The 20,548-nt window shown below is 43.8% G+C and overlaps 1 protein-coding gene across 3 annotated transcripts in view; it reads left to right on the forward strand.

Moving 5' to 3' along the window:
• IL1RAPL2 (interleukin 1 receptor accessory protein like 2) overlaps positions 1-20,548 on the forward strand; it is an 831,346-nt gene that overhangs the window by 558,288 nt on the left and 252,510 nt on the right. For all 3 annotated transcript variants that reach the window (XM_083159424.1, XM_083159423.1, XM_083159425.1), the window contains exon 6: positions 5,778-5,852. In XM_083159424.1, coding sequence (XP_083015550.1) covers positions 5,778-5,852 — 75 coding nt within the window. The remainder of the gene's footprint in view (positions 1-5,777; positions 5,853-20,548) is intronic.

The raw sequence follows: 20,548 nt of genomic DNA on the forward strand, positions 1-20,548 counted from the left end.
TCCCTACCCCTGTCCCCTACCAGCTCTCCCGGGGGTCTGCTGCCTGTGTCCCCGGGAGCCCTCCCCCAAAAATTCTGGGGCAGGCAGGGAGGCTTACATCTCCCTCCCTGCCTCCGTCCCCCGGCTTAAAATTTGTTGTCAGGGACAGCGAGACCCTGCGCCAATGAATAGGGTGACAGGGAGGGCTGGCAGCGAATGATGCAGCCCTCCGGTACCCTGCGAATGTGCAGCAAATCCTAAACAGGATTCGCTGCACATGGAGAAAAAATCCATTGAATACTCCCCTTAATATATTATTGCCATCACCTGTTTTGAACAGGTTATGGTTCACAAACTTTTATGAATCATGGAGCCCTAGAGCAGGGGTAGCCAACTCCAGTCCTCGTGAGCTACAGATGGAGCCGGCCTCCCTCTTGCTGGCGAATCGCCAGATTGTCTCCACTGGCGATTCGCCAGCGGCAAGGCGCTCCATCTGACTGACCCTGTCCGTCTCCGCTTCAGGGAGACGGACAGGGTTAGGGGAGGCGGTGGGGGAGAGTGGAGAGCGGTGGGGACCCCGGGTGACCGCCGGCCAGCCGTCGGGGACCCGGGGGAAGCGCCGTTGGAAGGGGATGCGCGCGCATCTCGTGCGCGCGCGTCCCCTTTCACAGATCAGATGGCAGCTGGCGGGGGATGGCGGCTGGCGATTCTTCCGCCATCCTCTGCAAAGACCAGGCCGGCTCCATCTGTACCAACAGTGCACATTTTCCAGCTCACCTTGCAGGTGCACAGCTGTACTCATTACTCACTGACACATTTTAAAAGATCCACAGGTGGAGCTAAATACTTCACTTGTGATTCTGTGAGAAAACATGGAAAATGTGCACTGTTGGTAGCTCTCAAGGACTGGAGTTGGCTACCCCTGCCCTAAAGTATCATAATTTTCATGGCACCTTAGGCCAAAAGTTTCTTATTGAGAAATCTAGAAAAAGTTATTACATTAAGTAAATTGTATTTATACAGTATGTCGTCCTTATGTTCAGTTATGTGGTGAGGGACTGGATTCACTTGTCTATGCACATATTTTATAATAGGAAGGCAGCAGAACTAGTTTTGCCTGTTATACTGACAGAATGTAACCCATGCAAGTGTCTCATGGCACCCCAGGCTGCCACGGCACACAGTTTGGGAACTATTGGGTTAAGGGACAAGAAAGGTAATAAAACACAGGTGATGGTAAAAATTAATTAAGAGGGAAGTCCAGGAATAGGGCATTCTGGGTCATGTTGTGAGATATGCTTTTCACCATTGTATGTGTTTGTCATAGCCATGCACAAAATAAATGTAATGTGTAATGATGGCAGGTTATTAGCCCTGAAACTATTCAGGTCTGTAGCAAACTTGTGAGAGTAATTTTAACACTAAATAATATTAAAGCTTTAGTTCTAAATACATACAATACCTACCTATTTATATTAGGATTGCCTCATTGTAACGATTTTTACATTGTTTTAAAGTACGACTTGCAAGATTTCACGATTATGTGAAAAAAAGTGCAGTGGGTCTGCAGTTAAGAATTGGGTATCTAAACCATCCACTTTGGGACCACAGTATGCATGTATCGGAGGATGCTGAGGGATAACACCTCAGTGAGAGCCGTTAAGCTATTCCAGCAACACCATGGGGCCAAATAGCACAACCTATATTATATATACCGCATACCAGTGTGAGGATTTCATTATTATATGCCATTCAATGGACAACCAACAGACATCTATAGGGCAAGCCTCTCTTGCTAAGGGACTGATTGGACTTTTTTTCCAAAAAAATACTATTACACCTTTAACCTTTACTGGAATATCTGTATTGACTTTCAGTCAAGCCTAATCTACCCAATACCCTTTTACTGATTATTCATGAATTAGGGACAGTACTGTATATTAATTTGCAGACACTTAGAAGTGCTGATTATGGCTGTCTAGCTACATGGTTGTGATATGAGATCCAGGCATTGATGATGCCGGCGGTCAGAATATCCGATTTGGCATGCCAGCAGTGAGAAGCCCAACAGTTTCTCCTAAAGAACGTAAGCCTAGTCTTAACCCCAACCTTTCCACCCTGCAGCCTAACCCGAACCATCTTTACTAACCATCCACTTCAGCAGCCTAACCCTCCCCTCCTGCATCCTAGCCCTCCATCCCCCTGCAGCCTAGCTATAACCAACCCCTCCTGTATCCTAACCTTAACCTTCCACCCTGCAGCCTAACCTGAACAGTCTTTCCTAACCATCCCCTTCAGCAGCCTAACCGTCCCCTCCTGCATCCTAGCCCTCCCTCCCCCCTGCAGCCTAGCCATAACCGCCCCCTATAGCATCCTAACCTTAACCTTCCTCCCACCAGCTTACCCTAACCTACCCCCTGCAGCCTACTTACAGTGCAGATTTTTCTGTCGGGATTCCTCCATCGGTATTTTAACAGTTATTGGTATTCTTGCAGATACTAAAATGTGGCACACTGCCGGGGTGGGAGAGAGCGGTTCCATCTGTACATGGCTCCATCTGTATATATACTAATTGTAGTCATAAGCCATATTTATTTATTCACATTTACATATTTGTATCTATCACATTACATGATGTCTTCAGTGTGAAGCATTTGCATAACCACTGCTTGATTTAAGATATTTTCCTGCTATTTGTCATCTTACCTTAGTCTGTTGTTTGTCAACTGTATATCCTGAATAATATTATGATGTCCTGTACTCTGCTGAGTCCTGTTTACTTCCTGGTTCATTTTGTTCTTGCTATAGTCCTCTGGGGTGGTGCTGATGATAGTTGCTGTTAAATGTTGTTTTGTTTGTTTTAGAAATAATGGATGATATATATTTTGCTACTTCATTTTGCATTGTCCTGGTTCTTGCATACTACGTGACATCTTTACAGTAACAGACATCTTTACAGAAACACTGATCTTGCATTAGGGTGATACACCCCAGCTCCCAACATTATTGCAAAAACTGTACATTTTTGTACAAGCTATCGTAATCTTTTTTATACAGTTGAGCTTATGCTTGACTTCATGACATTAAAACCCTACTCTTATCTTGGATCTATGATGCTTTGGCCTGAATGGTGCCTTCAGATACTGTCATTATTAAAATTCAGTATGGGGTATTGATGTGAATGAAGATTTTACATATAGAGGTAACTATTACTCACATTCGTTGTTTAATGAATAAACAAGATTATCCTTGTGTTACTGACCTTTTTGTTATAAAATAAAATCTCTCTCTCTCTCTCTCTCTCTCTCTCTCTCTCTCTCTCTCTCTCTCTCTCTCTATATATATACCACTCCTGGGGTCTTTCAAATGATAAATTTTATAGATCAAACAAGAAATCGATACATGCTCATCGCTGCCGAAGCAGTCGACGTTTCAATGTCACACAGACAATTAAGTGAAAACATTGAAACGTCGACTGCTTCGGCAGCGATGAGCATGTATCGATTTCTTGTTTGATCTATAAAATTTATCATTTGAAAGACCCCAGGAGTGACGCCTGTTTTTCCTACTCTGCACATCATTTGGAGGGCACCCGGGGCACTTTGGCATTGTTTATTGGGAGTGCCGGCTTTAAGCACCTTTGTGTATATATATATATATATATATATATATATATATATATATATATATATATATATAAATTGCTCCTATAATTATTTAATTGTAGCTTTTGCCGCTTAGTCAATAAACAATTGCCCTCATAACTACAGTAAGTTGTTGTTTGGTTCCTATGCTCTGAATGGTCAAATAGCTCAAACACTATGCGATCTGAGTAATCTTGCCTCTGAGCAACAAAGTTCATGGTTTGTAATGAGCACAAAAAAACAATGGTGATTTCTAATGTGATACTTTGTGAAACTGTCATTTCATGACTGTTTTCAAGTGGTTAAACCTGGAGTTAAAAAGGTAGTTTAACATACTGGGGGATGAGAGATTCAGAAAGTGAGAGATTTTAGTAAGAAATCTCCAGTATTTTTTCTTAAAGCGGCAATCATTTAAACTGCAAAACCAGTTTAATTTTTAAGTGATATTATTCCCTACCACATGTACACACATTCACTTTAGGGTTAATTTTGTTGGGCTCCAATTAACCTTCCGGTATATGTTTGGATTGTGGGAGGAAACCGGAGTACCCAGGGGAGACCCACGCAAGCACAGGGAGAATATACAAACTCTGCACAGTTGGGGCCATTGAGGGAATGGAGCCAGTGACCTCAGGGGTATATCGCGCCGCTATAACAGTTCCTGCTTCGCCTCATTAGCGAGGTAAAGCAGGAGGGGACACCGACAAGATCTATTAAGATCTTGCCGCCGGAGTGGGGGAGCACTAACTTCCCCCTCCGGCGATGTCCCTCCTGGAGACAGCGCATCAGTTAATACTGATGCGCCGTCTCCTTCCCCCCCGTCCGGCTCACTGCGCATGCACGGGATCTCGCTAGTCTCGCGAGATTCCAGCACAGCCAGGGCCGGTGCAAGGCACCAGAGCGCCCCAGGCAAGTCGGGGTGGGGGCGCCCCGGTGTCTGCTGCCTGGGTACCTGTCCTGCGGCGCTGTAAAGCTGGCGGCGGCAGGAGCAGGGGGGGCCCTGCAGTCAATAAGAAATAACGAGCGCTATCCGCCGGGCTCTGCGGAAGCGGTTCTGTTTTGGAAACACTGGCCGCACGGCGCACGCTGATTGGCTGAATCTCAGCCAATCAGCGTGCGGCCAGTGTTTCCAAAACAGAAGCGCTTCCGCATAGCCCGGCGGATAGCGCTCGTTATTTCTTATTGACTGCAGGGACCCCCCCTGCCGCCACCGCCAGCTTTTACGCACATATACGCTGCAGGACAGGTACCCGGGCGGCAAGGTGGGGGGGGGCGAAATACCGCGCTCCAGTGGCCGGCGCCCTAGGCAAATGCCTAGATTTGCCTAGTGGTGGCGCCGGCCCTGAGCGCAGCTCAGCGCCAGCAGCAGGGACAGCGCTGTCCCTGCTGTTAGGTATAGGGCATCGCCGCCTGCAGCTGGCGAAGTTGACAGCTGCAGGCGGCAGAACGGTCAGCGATGCTGACCGTTCATAAATCTGGCAGGAGGCAGGGGCGCAGTGCAAAATATCGCCCCTGCGCTATGCCTCCTGCCCCACACCGCCGGCGTTAGAGTAAACGCTCGGCGGGTGTGATAGATCAGGGGAAGCGCTATCCCCTGCTATAACGCACGGGGATAGCGCAGATTCCCCTGATCGCCTAGTAATAAATCTACCCCTCAGTGCTGTGAGGTGGTAATGCTAACCATTACACTGTTATTATTATTATTGTTGTTGTTATTTTTATATTATAACCAATTAAAAAATGTATATTATATAAATGTAAATGAATATAATGTATAACAAACATTCTATGTGATCCCCAAGATTACTGTTACTTCCGTCCCAAATATATTCTGTATCAGGATGCTGTTGAGTCGACTGTGACTTAAGTCTGATTAAGATTTTAGGGGGTAACTTTCAATTTATACCACTGTTTGTTACAATTTATAGCTCATGGAAGATGTACCTGTCAGAGTGTACCCATCTGTAATAATTCACAGGGACAGCAAATCCAGCGTTAAGTATATTCTGCATAGATAGCTCAACATAGGCAAACTTTATGATGATGTTTACAGTGTATCGAGTGTAGCAAAATGAAATGCCTTGAATGATAGAATGTTTCCTATCCTGTAATTTGTCACAGAGTTCCATTACAGTCTCCCGTTTTCTCTTCTAGCTCTACTCACAGCGAAGCCTCCTAAACCATTGTTCCCTGTGGAGAACCAGCCAAGTGTTATAGATGTCCAGCTGGGTAAGTCCCCTTCTGGGAATAATAGATTCTAAACTTCCACTCCATTAACAGATGGGAAAAATTGCACGTAGGAAGGAAGGTTTATTGCAACTGTTATTACATGCAAATCAATTTCCCTACTTTCCATTTATAATGCTTTAGTATATTGTAGCAGTCGTTTAAGGATATGGCTTTGCTTAGTGCCAGAGACTGTTAATGCTAATAGGTTAAGCTGCATATTAAATACAGTATATGCAATGTTTGCATTTCTGTTTTATGTTGGGAGATTAAACGGAATATATTAAATACCAGCTGTATTAACTTATACTTTAGAATTGCTTCTAATGTTGCCGCTTTTAAACAGTGATGGGGTTGACTGCTATTAACAAGCAAAGGGCTTCATCAAGTTATTCATTACACTGTGTCCTCTATGTAATTATGTGTGACTGTGTGAATTTTAAATAAGATTAATACAACTAAGTGGCGATAGATAAGAACAGGCAGGTTGGTTTGGTCAGTGGTGATCAGATTTTCCATCTAACACAATATAAATTGCTCATTTACAATATTCGTATACACATTGTACACGCTCACAGTTGGGAATGATAGTTTTCTGTGGGAAAAAAAACACTTTAATTGTGATATATTAAACGTTTTTTTTTGCAATGCATTTGTCTTATATACACAGTGGATGCTTTTTCAACTAATATTAATAATCATTAAACCTATCTACATCATTGGAAATAGTGATGACAACTTCCATCTTCCGTCCCTCCACATCTCGCCAACATTGCCCCCTACATGTCAATCTGCAAGATCACACTATGGGATTGCGGAATTGCACTACGCAAGTGCAGCAGTGTGCTGGAGGAGTGGTGTGGTGTATAGTAGATTGTGCATATTACCGTATATCATGGGTCCTCAAACTGCGGCCCGCCAGATGTTGTGAAACTACAAATCCCAGCATGCCTTGTCACAGTTTTTCTATAAGGGAGTGTTAAAACTGTGGCAAGGCATGCTGGGATTTGTAGTTTCACAACATCTGGAGGGCCGCAGTTTGAGGACCCATGCCGTATATACTCGAGTAGAAGTCAACCCGAATATAAGCCGAGGCACCTAATTTTACAACAAAAAACTGGGAAAACTTAGTGGGGCAGATGTATTAATCTGCCTATAACGTTTGGCGAATAACGATTCCCGCTTCTCCAGCATAACGTGGAGAAGCGGGCAAACGTTATAGGCAAATGTATTAACCCCATCCCAGCTGATAAGGAGAGCCGTTATCCCCAGCGTGAACGGCTCTCCTTATCGTCTCCCTCGCCACCCCGCACATGCACACTCGCTGTCCCCCCCCCCCCATGCCAGCTATCTGGGCATGCGCGAGATCTCGCTAAAACCGCGAGATCTCCAGCGCAGCCCAAGCCAGACGCAGGGCTAGCATTGTCCCCACAGTGGGGGATAAGACAACGTCCTTGAAGGCTGTTAATACATCGCCCCGGCCGTTAATCCCTGGGGGGGATTGCAGGGGACAGCCCCGCTGAGCGTAACTCGGGCTGTCACTAGCGCACGTTAGGTGCGCTAGTAATACATTGGAGGAATTCGTAATCACCCCCAGTTAACCAGCGTTAAGTGCATTTTTGCACTTAACGCTGGTTGATACATCTGCCCCATTGATTTAAGTGGGACTCTCACTCGAGTATAAGCCGGAAGGGCTTTTTCAGCATAAAAAATGTTCTTAAAAAGTAGGCTTATACTTGAGTATATATGGTAAATTGATTTTGTATATAAGATCCGGGATCTCTAGGTCACATCCCCCCTCAAATATCTCCCCTTGTCAGTAGTTTATGAAACCTAAAGGCCCATACACACACAAAGATGTGTCAGTAACGACCCATCGTTAACTACCATCGTTCATTTTCACCCTTGAAGTGAAAATGAACGACCTCAGCATTGCAGGTGTTCGCTGGTGCACGACGGCTGACAAACGACCACAAACGATGCAGGACCTTTTCTATTGAAAAAACAAACAATGTTAACGACCATAGCCAAATTGACCTGCATGCATTGACGATGGCTATGGTCTTTAACGACCCACGGGTACGCGCATCGTTGGTAGTCGTTCGTCATTCACAGCATAAACAGTAGACGATGTTAAAAGATTCACCTCCTAAACGACCCTGAACGAAGTCGTTCTGGGTTGTTCAGGAGGTGATTTATAATGGGGTCGTTCATCATCATTAAGAAGACATCGTAGTGTGTGTACGGGCCTTTATACTCCTGCAACGCTGCACTACATACTCTCCTGACAGCATTCTGGGTACCAGGTGCTTCATTCAGCTGCTCCACAAAAGGGAGACCCAGTAATGTCAGTGTGCTCTGGCTGAGGTTCCTCCTGACAGAGGGTAGCTTGGGGTCCCAAGTTCCCCCCTGAAGGCTCTGGACATTACAAAGACACAAGGTGGTTCAGGGCTCTGAATATTAATCTTCATATTAATATCCTTGCCTATAACTTATACCAAATTGTTTTCATGATGGGCAAAAGGATCATTGTCGGGTGGCTTGTGGCTTCAGACAACTTTATTTAATATTTTTTTTCAGCCACTGAAATGGGATGTACGGACAATGTGTCAGATTATGGGCAGGAGTATGGATGAGTGCAGGAAATATAGTGTCTGTGTATAGGGGGGTTCTCATCTTCCCCAGAGACAATTGATCTGCCCTCAGTAAAAAAAACATCCTATCTAGAACATACATCTCCCTTATATGTTTTCATCAGAGAATTCATTCCATTCTAAAATTCTGTTGCACGCTGCATATTTCTATTTAGTAATGTGTACATTACATTTTGATGTGTTTTTATTCCAGTGTTCGTTTTAGTGTTTGTGACTCATGAGCATTTAATACAGATTATTCATGTAGAAACTACCTGAAATGGAACATTTTATCTCCAAATTATTTGTTTTTGAAAGGTTTGACATTTCAAACCAATGTTTATTTGTGTGGGTTTTTAAAAAAAAAAAATTTTTTATTACGTTTAACATTATTGGAGGTAAACCTTTTATGTGACTGCAAATAAAGGCATGGCACAGGCTAGTAATTCTTCCCGGGGTATGACCAAAGTGCAGTCTATGTGGCTTTTGTGTGTGATTCTCTTGTTTACTTCAGCTTCCACAGTCCAAAAAAGGCTTTCGGCTAAAGGGCCTATAATTTATTAAAATGATCTCTCCTGACAATCATGTGGAAATGGCAGAATGAACCTTGGGTGTTTGTTTGTACAGTACATCACTGGATAATGTTGACTTGATATAGAGGATAAAGAAAGTAAATAAATCATCCATAGTTATAAAAATTCAAGCTGTTGTTTCTCCAAACATATGTTATACTTTAGGATGATGCTTTGATTTTACTATTCTCAATTATTTTTTGACCTTTTGGGTTCTCGTACTGAGAAAATCATGACTGTGGGCGAGATCTGCAGAGCCGAGGACTGGGGTCCATTGTAAGCAACAAATAGTTTAGAAGCTGTGGAATTGCTCTTTCTTCAAGTGACAATTTCCAGCTGGCATTTTACTGAGTTTCCATTTAAGACTGGGAGAACTTGTCATTTTTCATGTCTAGAGAATTTGGTTCACAGCTGAAAAAGTCAGCATTGTATTTACAAGCCCCTAGGCTGTTTTGTACAAGGTCTGCCCTGGCAAATTAGCACTTCTACAGGGAGTCCATAACACAGTTTTGCCTGTGGCACCAGGCAAGATACGTGCTGGTCAAGTGTCTGTGCTCTTGCATCTGTCAGGAACAAGGAACAAGAATAGAATTGTTCAGAAATGAATCCCAGAGACAGATGAGTAATTACGCTGTGATGATAAAGAAGTAAAACCCAACTTTTTTTTTTTCACTTGAAAGTTTTTATTTTGTTTGAGCTCTAGGGACGGCAGACAGTTGTTAGGAGATCCTGTCACATTATTTTCTGTGACAGAATCAAAGCAACCTGGGTGATTGTGTAAAAATGTAATTAACAGATGGACCTTTAGGTCTGCGTTTGTTAATATGGTCTGGAATTGGTAGTTACTATTATTTGTATCACTGTCTTGCAGGTACAGTATACATGGTTGGCATGGACGTGCGGTGAGGTAAATGGCTCAAGAGTCCCTGGCAAGTACCAGAGCCAGATATGCACACAATATATGAGCCATGGGGTACATACCAGCATTATACACATGTGCAGCAATGTCTACAGACAGTGTCTAGAGATTGACTGAGTTTTGATAAGAGATGTGCAGAAAAGGTAGCCAGGTGAGGCACTGCCTCACCTGCCATGGACTTTTTACTCCAGCGTTTTGACTATAAAAATGATTAGAATAATAAAAATAAGATTTTTTTTATAAATTATTTGTATTTCTGACATACTTTATCAATTCAAAATGCCGACATATGCGCTAGTATGACAGGAAAGGCTGTGCCTCACCTGCCTCACCCCACCGCACACCACTGATGGTTGGGTACCACCAGTATTCAAGGTCTTAAGGCCCCCATACATTAGTCCGACTTGTCCTAAAGACAAGTCGGACCTGATTTCACCCTGCAGCTCCCCGGGAGGGGGACACACGATTAGGCACTTGATGTGCCAAGGTTTGCATATGATAAATCGCATGGATTTATCATATGCGGTCCCCGGGGACCTGCAGGAGGAGGGAGCCGTACGGGGTAGTCATCAGTGGGCGGGGGATGCCGGCTAATAGAGAGCCGAGCAGGGGGAGGCTGCATAGGGAGCCGGGCAGGAGGAGGGTGACAGCGGGAGCAGCGCGCCGGGCAGGGAGGATGACGCTGGCTGCCGGGCAGTGGCGGGAGCCGGGAGGAACACAGATAACTTGAAAAAAAAAAAGCCCATACAGAATCGCTGATTTTTTTCAAGTTAGTGTGTTCCTCCCGGCTCCCGCCGCTGCCCGGCAGCCAGCGTCATCCTCCCTGCCCAGCGCGCTGCTCCCGCTGTCACCCTCCTCCTGCCCGGCTCCCTATGCAGCCTCCCCCTGCTCGGCTCTCTATAGCCGGCATCCCCCGCCCGCTGTAATCCCCCGCACGGCTCCGGGGCTGGGCTGCACATAAGATTTAGCCAGTCCGACCTCCTGACCCCGATTCGATGCGCACGGGACCGCGCATCGGACGGGGTGTCTGCAAGTGCGATTTGGGCCGATTTCACGGCCCGATTCATCCGAATCGGGTGAAATCGTGCCCAAATCGCATAGTGTATGGGGGCCTTTACCTGATAATATGCAGCTGTATCATTTTTGGTGTCCACGGCTGCATATAATTGTTTATCCTGGAGGGGCTTCATCAGTGCCTGTTTAGCTTTTATGGTCCCTATTGCCAAGTATAAATAAAGCTGTCACTAAACAAGTAGCAAAATCTCATCTTTTTTTATCTCTAGGTCATTTGTCTGATTTTGAAATCCTCACAGAGGTATATGGTGAAGGCATTAATTACAACAATTGGGTTGAGGCGAGAGAAATCTCTGATTTATAATATATTACTGTTCTCTGGTTAGATGGAAACAAAATACTCGAGGACCTACTTTCTATCTACTCAATAGGGCTCATTACTCATCAAAATTTTCTTGCTGGGACACTGGCTATGATAATACCCCACACTGGCAGAGAAGGAATAATAAAGTGATAACTTTTATAGTACAAGTATGGACCCAGCTTATTTCTGCATTTTGCAAGAACGTTGGGCAGGGGTAGATTGGCCATTGACCTTACAGGGGAAAGTCCCCGTAGGCTGCCGCATCTTTGAGGCAACTTATCAGCCAGTCACTTATTTTTATGGTCTGGCCCAGCCCAGAGCAATGGCCCCTCCCCCTCCTGTCTCCCACGCCCATGTTACAGGGACAGGCGTTGGTGCTATCTGGGGGCTTAACAATTTCTTTAGTGTTTCTGGGCTCCACTATGGGGAGGAGAGGGGATACAGTCAGGGCCGGTGCAAGGCTACTCAGCACCCTAGGCAGAAGTTAAACCTACTGCCCCCCCCCCCCCCCCATACTGCCACCAATACCCACTTTCCAGCCCCTTAAGGCTTACTTGCCTAACATTCTGCAATGGTGGGGAGGCTCCCAAACATTGGGGAGGTGGGCATGTTCCCTGCTTTCCCTGTAGGCCCCCCTTGGCCACCCACAAGGAGGAGGGGGAAGCAAAGTAGGTAAATATGCCCCCAGGCGAAGTATGGAGGTTCCACAGCAGCCACCTGCATTAAGTACAAGGATCCTCATAGACATCATTGATTTTTGATAGGCATACTTGGTGGTGCCCCCCCATATCCAGGCACCCTAGGCAGCTGCCTAAAGCTGCCTTATGGTAGAGCCGGCCCTGGATACAGTATTTGTGATATTTTGATCAAATACCAAATTCATTCATGACCAAATACCAACTGCTGGAAGTGTCAGCTATTGAGGTCAAGTTTAAAAAGCTAAGCTTATTTGAGACTGATAAAGTGTTCTTCTGTACATTACCATTCATTAAAAGAAAAAACATGTATGAATGGTCAAAGATCAGATGCTACATTCTGTATAGACTTATATGATTGAGTGTGGTGGTTCATTATAATTTGCATATGCTTTGTGCCTTCCCTTTTGTTTATTTGGGTTAGGCCGTGCTGCGCTCCGCTCCTTAGTGTGTGTGTGTGTTATTGATAAGTGAAGGCTTGATTAATGTGTAATGTTTTTTACTTGGTAAAAATTACAAAACATAGATACTGTATACAGTATAATCACAGTCTACATGTAATAACATACAAATGGTCACTTCAAAAGTAATGACCTGACACGATGACAGTAACTGCAGTGGGGGCATGCTGATGACAACGGGGGGGGGGGGGGGGGGGTTCACTTTGCTAAGCCTCAAAGTATGGGAGCTGCTAGGATTATTATTTTCTCTTTGTGGCATAGTATTTAATACACATCTTTAGTGGGTGAGCGGTTGACCTGACATCGGAACTCTGGGATAGATATGTTCGAGATCGACAGCATATAATGGTTAGATAATGTTTTCTGCCCCCCAAATACAGTACTGGCAAAGTGTTCAGAGTTCTGAAAAGGTGATTAAGTCATGGTAATGGCATTGATAGCATTTCTTTAAGTGTTTATTTTGTTAGCATTAGTAACTGCAAATGTTATCAAATTATACCAAATTAAATTAAATGTAACAGATATCTGAATTGTGCACATACACCTCTATTTAAGCTGTGGGGGATTTCTTGGCATAAATATAATTGAACATTATATTGAGTTTCATACTAAACTGAAATCTGAAGCATTATAATAATAATAATAATTTAAAATGTTATGTACTATGCTTTGTTTTCATTTTATAGATTTATTTTTGCTGCTAGGAGCATGTCATCAAGGTAAAAGATAACATGTCAAACCTCTTCTCTATATAATATTTTTTGTTAGGCCACTACAGACTGCAAAATAGCCCTATAGATCATATCGTACAGATGAAATCAGATATATGTTGAACGTATGTACAGTATAATCAATCCCAGAGCTTTACTTGCTGTAGTATTGGGGAGGATTACTTTAACATAGTCAAATTACATTACATTATATCAGGGTTCCCAATCTTTTTTGAATCACTGCGCCCTAGAGTATCAGAATTGTTTCATGGCACCCCATGGGCAAAAAAAATAAAAATTATTAAATTGGGTTTATATGCGATTCTTAGGGTCAGTTATATGGTAAAGGGCAGGATTTGCTTCTGTTTGTACACATTTTATGATTGGCAGCAAAACTCATAAATGGTTTTTCTCATAAATAAATGATTCTTGTGGGATATCTGCCTGTACAGATGGAGCGGGTCCCATCTTTGGCCGGCGCCCACCAGATCCCTTGCACTGGCGAGCACTGGGGATAGAGACTGGGACGCCTCACACGCACGCGCGTCCCAGTTTCCTGTGGACGGGGGGGCGGGAACCCTGTCCGTCTCCGCTTCAGGGAGACGGACAGGGTTAGTGGGGGGTGCGGCAAGGCGGCGGGGACCCGGGGGGACCCCCGTTGTAAGAGGACGAGCGCGCATCTCGTGCGTGCGCGTCCCCTCCGGCGGCTGGCGGGGGATGGCAGCTGGCGAATCTTCCGCCATCCCCTGCAAAGCTGAGACCCGCTCCATCTGTATATCTTCTGCTGGGGATAGGAATGTTTTTACGTGCATTTTGTTACATGTACAGTAGGGGCAAAGGGGAAAATGGGTGTTTCTTGAGAATTGGTGCTCTTTGCTGGAATCAGAGGAGGTCATTTCTGAAAGAAAACTGTGCAGCTTGGGTGGTGTTGACTCCCTTGACCCAAGGGGCCTTTGTGCACTGCATACATTGCACTCATTGTAGATAACACCACTAAAAATGAATGATAAATAAGTTTGGTTTAGCAATTATTTCTGTTGCCATTTTAAAACTATTGCCCGGCTTTAATAAACCACCTCTTAGTAATGCCTGGGTTCCAAGGACTGTTCTCTTTTACACCATGGCACTAACCTAGGATCAGGCTGGCACCAGAACTCTTGGGGCCTCATGCAATGATATCTCTGAGGACCCCCATCCTGCGGCCTGATTTCTATTACAATGGCGCGCTCCCTTGTCCTGTACTCTATCACACTGAAACCCTCCCTCACCCTACCCCCAAACCCTAATCTGACCCTTGTATCTGCAGCCTAACACTTAATGCAAATCACCCCTGAGTCTTTCCCTAACAAATCCCACATGCATACACATGATCACTCCTACCCTACAAACACCCAGAGTGCAGTCTCACTGGCTGGGTGGCCCTGCAGCCCTTCTCCCTCTTGCACTCAGGAGACTCAGCAGCCTCCTGAGTACTGTGTAGCTCTGCCCCCTGTGTCTCATGTAGCTCCACCCCCAAAAGTCCTGTGTAGCTCTACTCCTGTAGCTCTGCCCTCCATGAGTCCCATGCATCTGAATGAAACTTGACATCTGAACTTTGGCAGGGAGGCTGCCAAGTGCGGAACTGAGTGGCAGGGTGCTGAGTGGGAGGGGAGGGCAGCCTTGGCAACACTGCAGGTGCAGTGTTGGCACTTAATGAAGACATCACTCCTTTGGCCAGAATGGTGGCTCTCCTAATGCTGTGAATGGGATCTGGGTCCATTCTAGAACTAACCCTATAAGCTACCCAGATCATTTATCTGGGATACTGTACCTGTGTTATCCATTTAACACCAAACCATGACCTGGGTCAAAAGCTTGATGTAAAACGGTATGAAGTTCCACTGCACAAAAGTGGAAGCAAAGAAGAAGCAAGTAACTACAGACCAGTGAGCCTTACATCAGTAGTAGGGAAATTAACGGAAACACTATTAAAAGAAAGAATAGTGGAATATCTTAAATTAAACAATTTACAAGATCCAAAACAGCATGGTTTTACTGCAGGGAGATCATGCCTAACAAATCTTATTCACATTTTTGACTCTGTGACCAAAATAATAGATGAGGGAGGGGGGGGGGGGTCGTAGATGTGGAATATCTAGACTTTAGCAAGGCATTTGACACTGTCCCACATCGCAGACTGCAAAATAAACTTGAAAGTGTGGGATTGGATTATAAAACAATTAAATGGATAAGAACCTGGCTGCAAGATTGGAAACAGACAGTTGTAGTAAATGGAGTGCACCCTATGGAGGGACATGTTACCAGTGGAGTACCCCAGGGATCTGTACTTGCACCAGTGCTCTTTAATATCTTTGTTAGTGACATTGCAAATGGTATTGAAGGGAAAGTATGCCTTTTTGCAGATGACACAAAGATATGAAACAGAGTAGACACACCAGGAGGGGTAAATAAAATGAAGGATGATCTAGGTAAACTTGAGACTTGGTCAAGAGAATGGCAACTACAGTTTAATGTGAAAAAATGCTAAATTATGCACCTGGGACTCAAAAACCCAAAGGCGCACTATACTGTAGTATCAAGGGTATTATAATGGAAACTACTGAGGAGGAGAGGGATCTAGGAGTCACAATTTCAAGTGACTTTAAGGCAGGAAAGCAATGTAGCAAAGCAATGAGGAAGGCTAGTCAAATGCTTGGTTGCATAGGGAGAGGTATCAGTAGCAGAAAAAAAGAAGTAATAATGCCACTTTATAGGTCATTGGTACGGCCTCATCTGGAATACTGTGTCCAGTTCTGGAGACCATATCTTCAGAAGGATATAAATACATTAGAGAGTGTACAAAGAAGGGAAACTAAAATGGTGCATGGCCTACATCACAAAACTTACCTGGAAAGACTAAAATATCTTAACATGTATAGTTTGGTGCAGAGAAGGAAAAAGGGGAACATGATAGAAATCTTCAAATATATCAAGAGTTTTAATATAGTACAGGAGGGAAATTTTCTTCAAAGGAAAAGAAGTAATAGAACACGATGACATGCACTGAAACTGGAGGGAGGTAGGTTCAGGGCAAATGTTAGAAAAAATTACTTCACAGAAAGGGTAGTGGATAAGTGGAATAGCCTCCCATCAGAGGGGGTAAAGGCTGAGACAGTAGAACAATTTAAACATACTTGGGATAGGCATATGAATATCCTTACAAAGAAATAAGGATCAAAAAGGGTTGAGATTACCTGAAGGATAAAACAAGGGGTAGACTAGATGAGCCAAATGGTTCTTATCTGCCATCAAATTCTATGTTTCTAATCTATACTTTATTGTGAAGACCATGACAATGGCAAGTAAAGGATCGCACTTACAGAGAAGCAATGATAATTTCCTATGGTTTCTAATCTTTGTCACTTGCCTAAAAGATACATTTGGGCCTGATGTTTCGTTTGAATTCATTTTGGTTCAAATTCCATAACACAAAATGCATGAAAAATATACATTTAAACATGAAAAGTTGCACAAATTGTAGGGCCATGGCACACATACAGATGGAGCGGGTCTCGCTCTTGCAGGGGATGGCGGAAGATTCGCCAGCCGCCATCCCCCGCCAGCCGTTGTAAGGGGACGCGTGCGCACGAGACGCGCGCGCGTCGCCTTACAACGGGGCTCCCGCCGCCTCGCCGAGGTTCGCCCGGGGTCCTCGCCACCTACCTGAAGCGGAGACGGACAGGGTTCCCGTCCCCACCGCCGACGGGAAACTGAGACTCACACACACGGGCGCCTCTCCGCCACATTCTGGCGCAGCGCCAGCAAAGAAGAGACCCGCTCCATCTGTTGCACATGCACCTTCAGGCATAGGCTAAAATATGCGCTTTGATAATGATACCTGCTTTCTCTGTTAAGTCTGAGTACAAGGAAAAAAAATATGAAAATACACTAATTGCTAAAATATGCACAGGGGGTTATACAGAACTGTTCACTGCTCTGCAATCAGATAGCTGCTGCCCTGCAGAGAGAAAACTCGTCCTGTGCAAGGCTGCAAATGGCTTGATAAAATCATGCAGATCGGCAAATAGCTGCAAATTCATTCGCAACTAACTCATCAACAAATGATTATCCTAGTCTGTGCAGTCTTGCGTAATCAGGCTGATCAAGGCCAAAGCTGATATCACGCACTCCCTGAAAATGCCTGTGCACACTACGTTTTCGCTGACACTCCCAGAAATGACTGAGTCACATCCACAAAGGCCGGCTTTCTGTCAATCAACTTGTGTACGGCTAGAGATCAATAAATATTATGGATTTTACAACTGTTTGATCTTGTGCATGCTACAACCATTAAGCATTTGTTGTCTATTAATAATTGTCTGTTGCACAGCCATCAGGTCCAAATAACCCCCATAATGTATATAGTAATGCAATGCAAAAAAACACTCATCAGTTTAGCAGTGAATAGGCAATCAGCCAGTCAGACGTATGCATTTGTACCATTCCTCAGACACCGGCATTTGACAGGCATTATTGTACAGCTGGCCTTTTTTTTTTTGGCCAGCCAGGGAAAGTTTCAGACTTAATATATACGGTTTTGTACTCATAAGGAATTAATGAACAAGCATCAGGTGCATCAAGATATATTAGGGAACATTGCTGAGCTCAGTCCAGGGAGAGTTTGAAGAATCTACTAATTTGTTAAAGTCCAAAAAGTTAACCTGTGGGCTTCACGTATAACTGGACAGCAGCTGTCAGTTACAAACTGCAAAATTTGTGGACTTGCAATGCTTTTTTTATGTGTGACAAAGCAATAACCTATCAGTCACACACATTGTAAGGTTCATATACATTTCATCATCCTTTCAATCTCCCTTAAAAGTTTACTGTTCCTTCTTTTGCAGATTGGCGTCTGCTCCAGAAAATGTAGCATGAACAGTAAAAATGTGTTATACAGTATCATCCCTCACTATTGCATGTTATTTCCATTGAGAAACTAGCTCATTTGTATCTGAACTTTTACGGGGTTGTCCAATTACCCATAATCATTGATCTTGGGTGATTGCTTCATACTAGCCCCGAATGGCCAGCACAAGCCAAGGCTTATCAGGGATTTTGGCTCACGGCCTCAGGCACGCAAAACAAAATCCCCAATAAGTGCTGAATTTTACAGGCTTCTAACACGAAAAAGATTTATTTTAATGGGAGATTTATTGGATACCCTGTAAAATAATATCTCCCATTTTTCGTTTCATCGCACTTAATTGGATACTATCTTACTATTTGTATTCATTCGTTTGTATATTTAGATAAAGTTATTGTATGAAAACAACTGCTAACACTATAGAACCATATTTAATTAAAGTGTTACAGTTTTTTCTTCCTAAAATGCTGTTTGCTTTAGATTAGTTTGTTTTACATGAATTATGTGAGTGAGCAGTCATGAGACTTGTCTTTACTATGTGTCACTTTTGCTGTTCACAAATGACCCTTAACGTCCTCTTCTTTCCAAAACAAAGAGTTTTTCTGAGTCTGAGGAAGCAAGTCTGCAGAAATACAGATTTGAGAATTCAGTAAACCTGGTTGTCATCGTGCCTCTTCTTTTAATGTCAAAATTTGCTACATCAATCATCCCTATTGTGCTCTGTCATTTGACATTTCACCCAAGAGCTGATGTGTGTCGTCTCATTGGTAAAGACATGACCGGGCAATGGAGAAAACTCTCCTGGGGAAAAAAATGCCCCAAACAGATTACAGCTGAGAATTGTTCTGTTTCTGATAATGTCTACAATTTGTCAAAGGTCTAAACAATTGCCTTCAATTATATTTTCAAAAACGCACTCGCTCTGTTGTTTTAGGCACTGTCTTTATTTTGGAAGACCCGAACATTGCTCAGAAATGCATGCAGACAGAGTGATACTCCATGCTGTCTTTCTGTTCGTTTTTTTCACTTGAAACTATACTCTGACTGAATATGGTGGCATCATTCTATTTTTTTACATCATCGAAGAAGTGCCACTGCTGTCAGCCCTTTAAATATTAAGCTGTCTGATCATTTCTGAAATGGTAAAAGAGTTATGACAGGGCAGCCATTATATAGCTCTAGATGACACCTGTTAAGGCGTTTTTCAATTCACCTGTTCAGTGCCCCCTACAGACATTGTCAATCTGCAAACTATAGAATTTTGCTGCAGGAACTTTTAGTGTAGTCTTTTCCCCCCTTATTTGTACTGTATGTGTTAATTTCTTATTTTATTTTTATTGAAGGGGTCAGTATATTATATATAGAAGTCCTAAATCCAAGCAAGATGGCAAATGTAAGCTTCTGCCTATTCATCAGAGCTCTCCTGAGATACTTCTTGTAAGCACGGGGAAGCTTATTTATTAAGGACCGCAGAGGCGGAACTACCTTTGGTGCAGCAAGTGCATTGCACTGGGGCCCCTGAAGAATAATAGGCCCACTGATGCCAACCACTGCTGAGTGGTATGTTGTGAACTTGGGTTGGAGTGAAGGGGGCCCAAATTATATTTTTGCACCTGGGCCTATCACTCACATGTTCTGACACTGAAGGACAGCCAATATATACTGAGCCTGATATCAGAATGACTTTAACCACAGGTTGTTGTTTTTTTACCTGATTCTGTAATATTTTATATGCCAGTGATTTGCAGAGGTATAATATATCCAATATTAACTTCAAGAATCTTCTCTCTAACAATTTTTTTCCCACTTACACTGGACTTCTGGATTCATTATCTTCTCCTGTCATTGGGTCTCTGTGCATATGGACTGAATTCTCTGGACTATCCCTGGTCCTATTGATGGATTCAAAGTGCCTGGGTCTCCTTAGTGGCCACTGAGTGCAGTGGAGTGGTAACTACTGTATGGGCCTGATTAGAGTTTATCGCAAAATCAACATTTTTCTCATATGGGCAAAACCATGTTGCAGGTGGGGCAAATGTAAAATGTGCAGAGGGAGTTAGATTTTGGTGAGTTATTTTGTTTCTGTGCAAGGTAAATAATGTCTGCTTTATTCGTATGCTGTGTACACACGGGGGAGATATATTGCTCAGCCATATATGGCTGAGCAATATATTGCTCAGTTTCTACTTTACATCAGCGACCAGAGGTGGTCGCTGATGAAAAAGAAACTGCTTGGGGGAGCCCGGCAGTGGCAGTGGTGCAAGTAGAATTTTTTTCTTGGTGGTACTAATAGCCTCCACCAAAAATGGGCGTGGCCATGTGTCATGAGGGGGTGTGGTCACACAAAGCTAGAGGAGTGACTAAATGACAATAGTGGCTTGGCATCAGGAGACAAGGAATGAGAAACAGGGAATGTCAGGGGTTGGGT

This window comes from Crinia signifera, chromosome 9 (assembly GCF_055691185.1).
Source record: "Crinia signifera chromosome 9, ASM5569118v1, whole genome shotgun sequence".
NCBI lineage: Eukaryota > Metazoa > Chordata > Amphibia > Anura > Myobatrachidae > Crinia > Crinia signifera.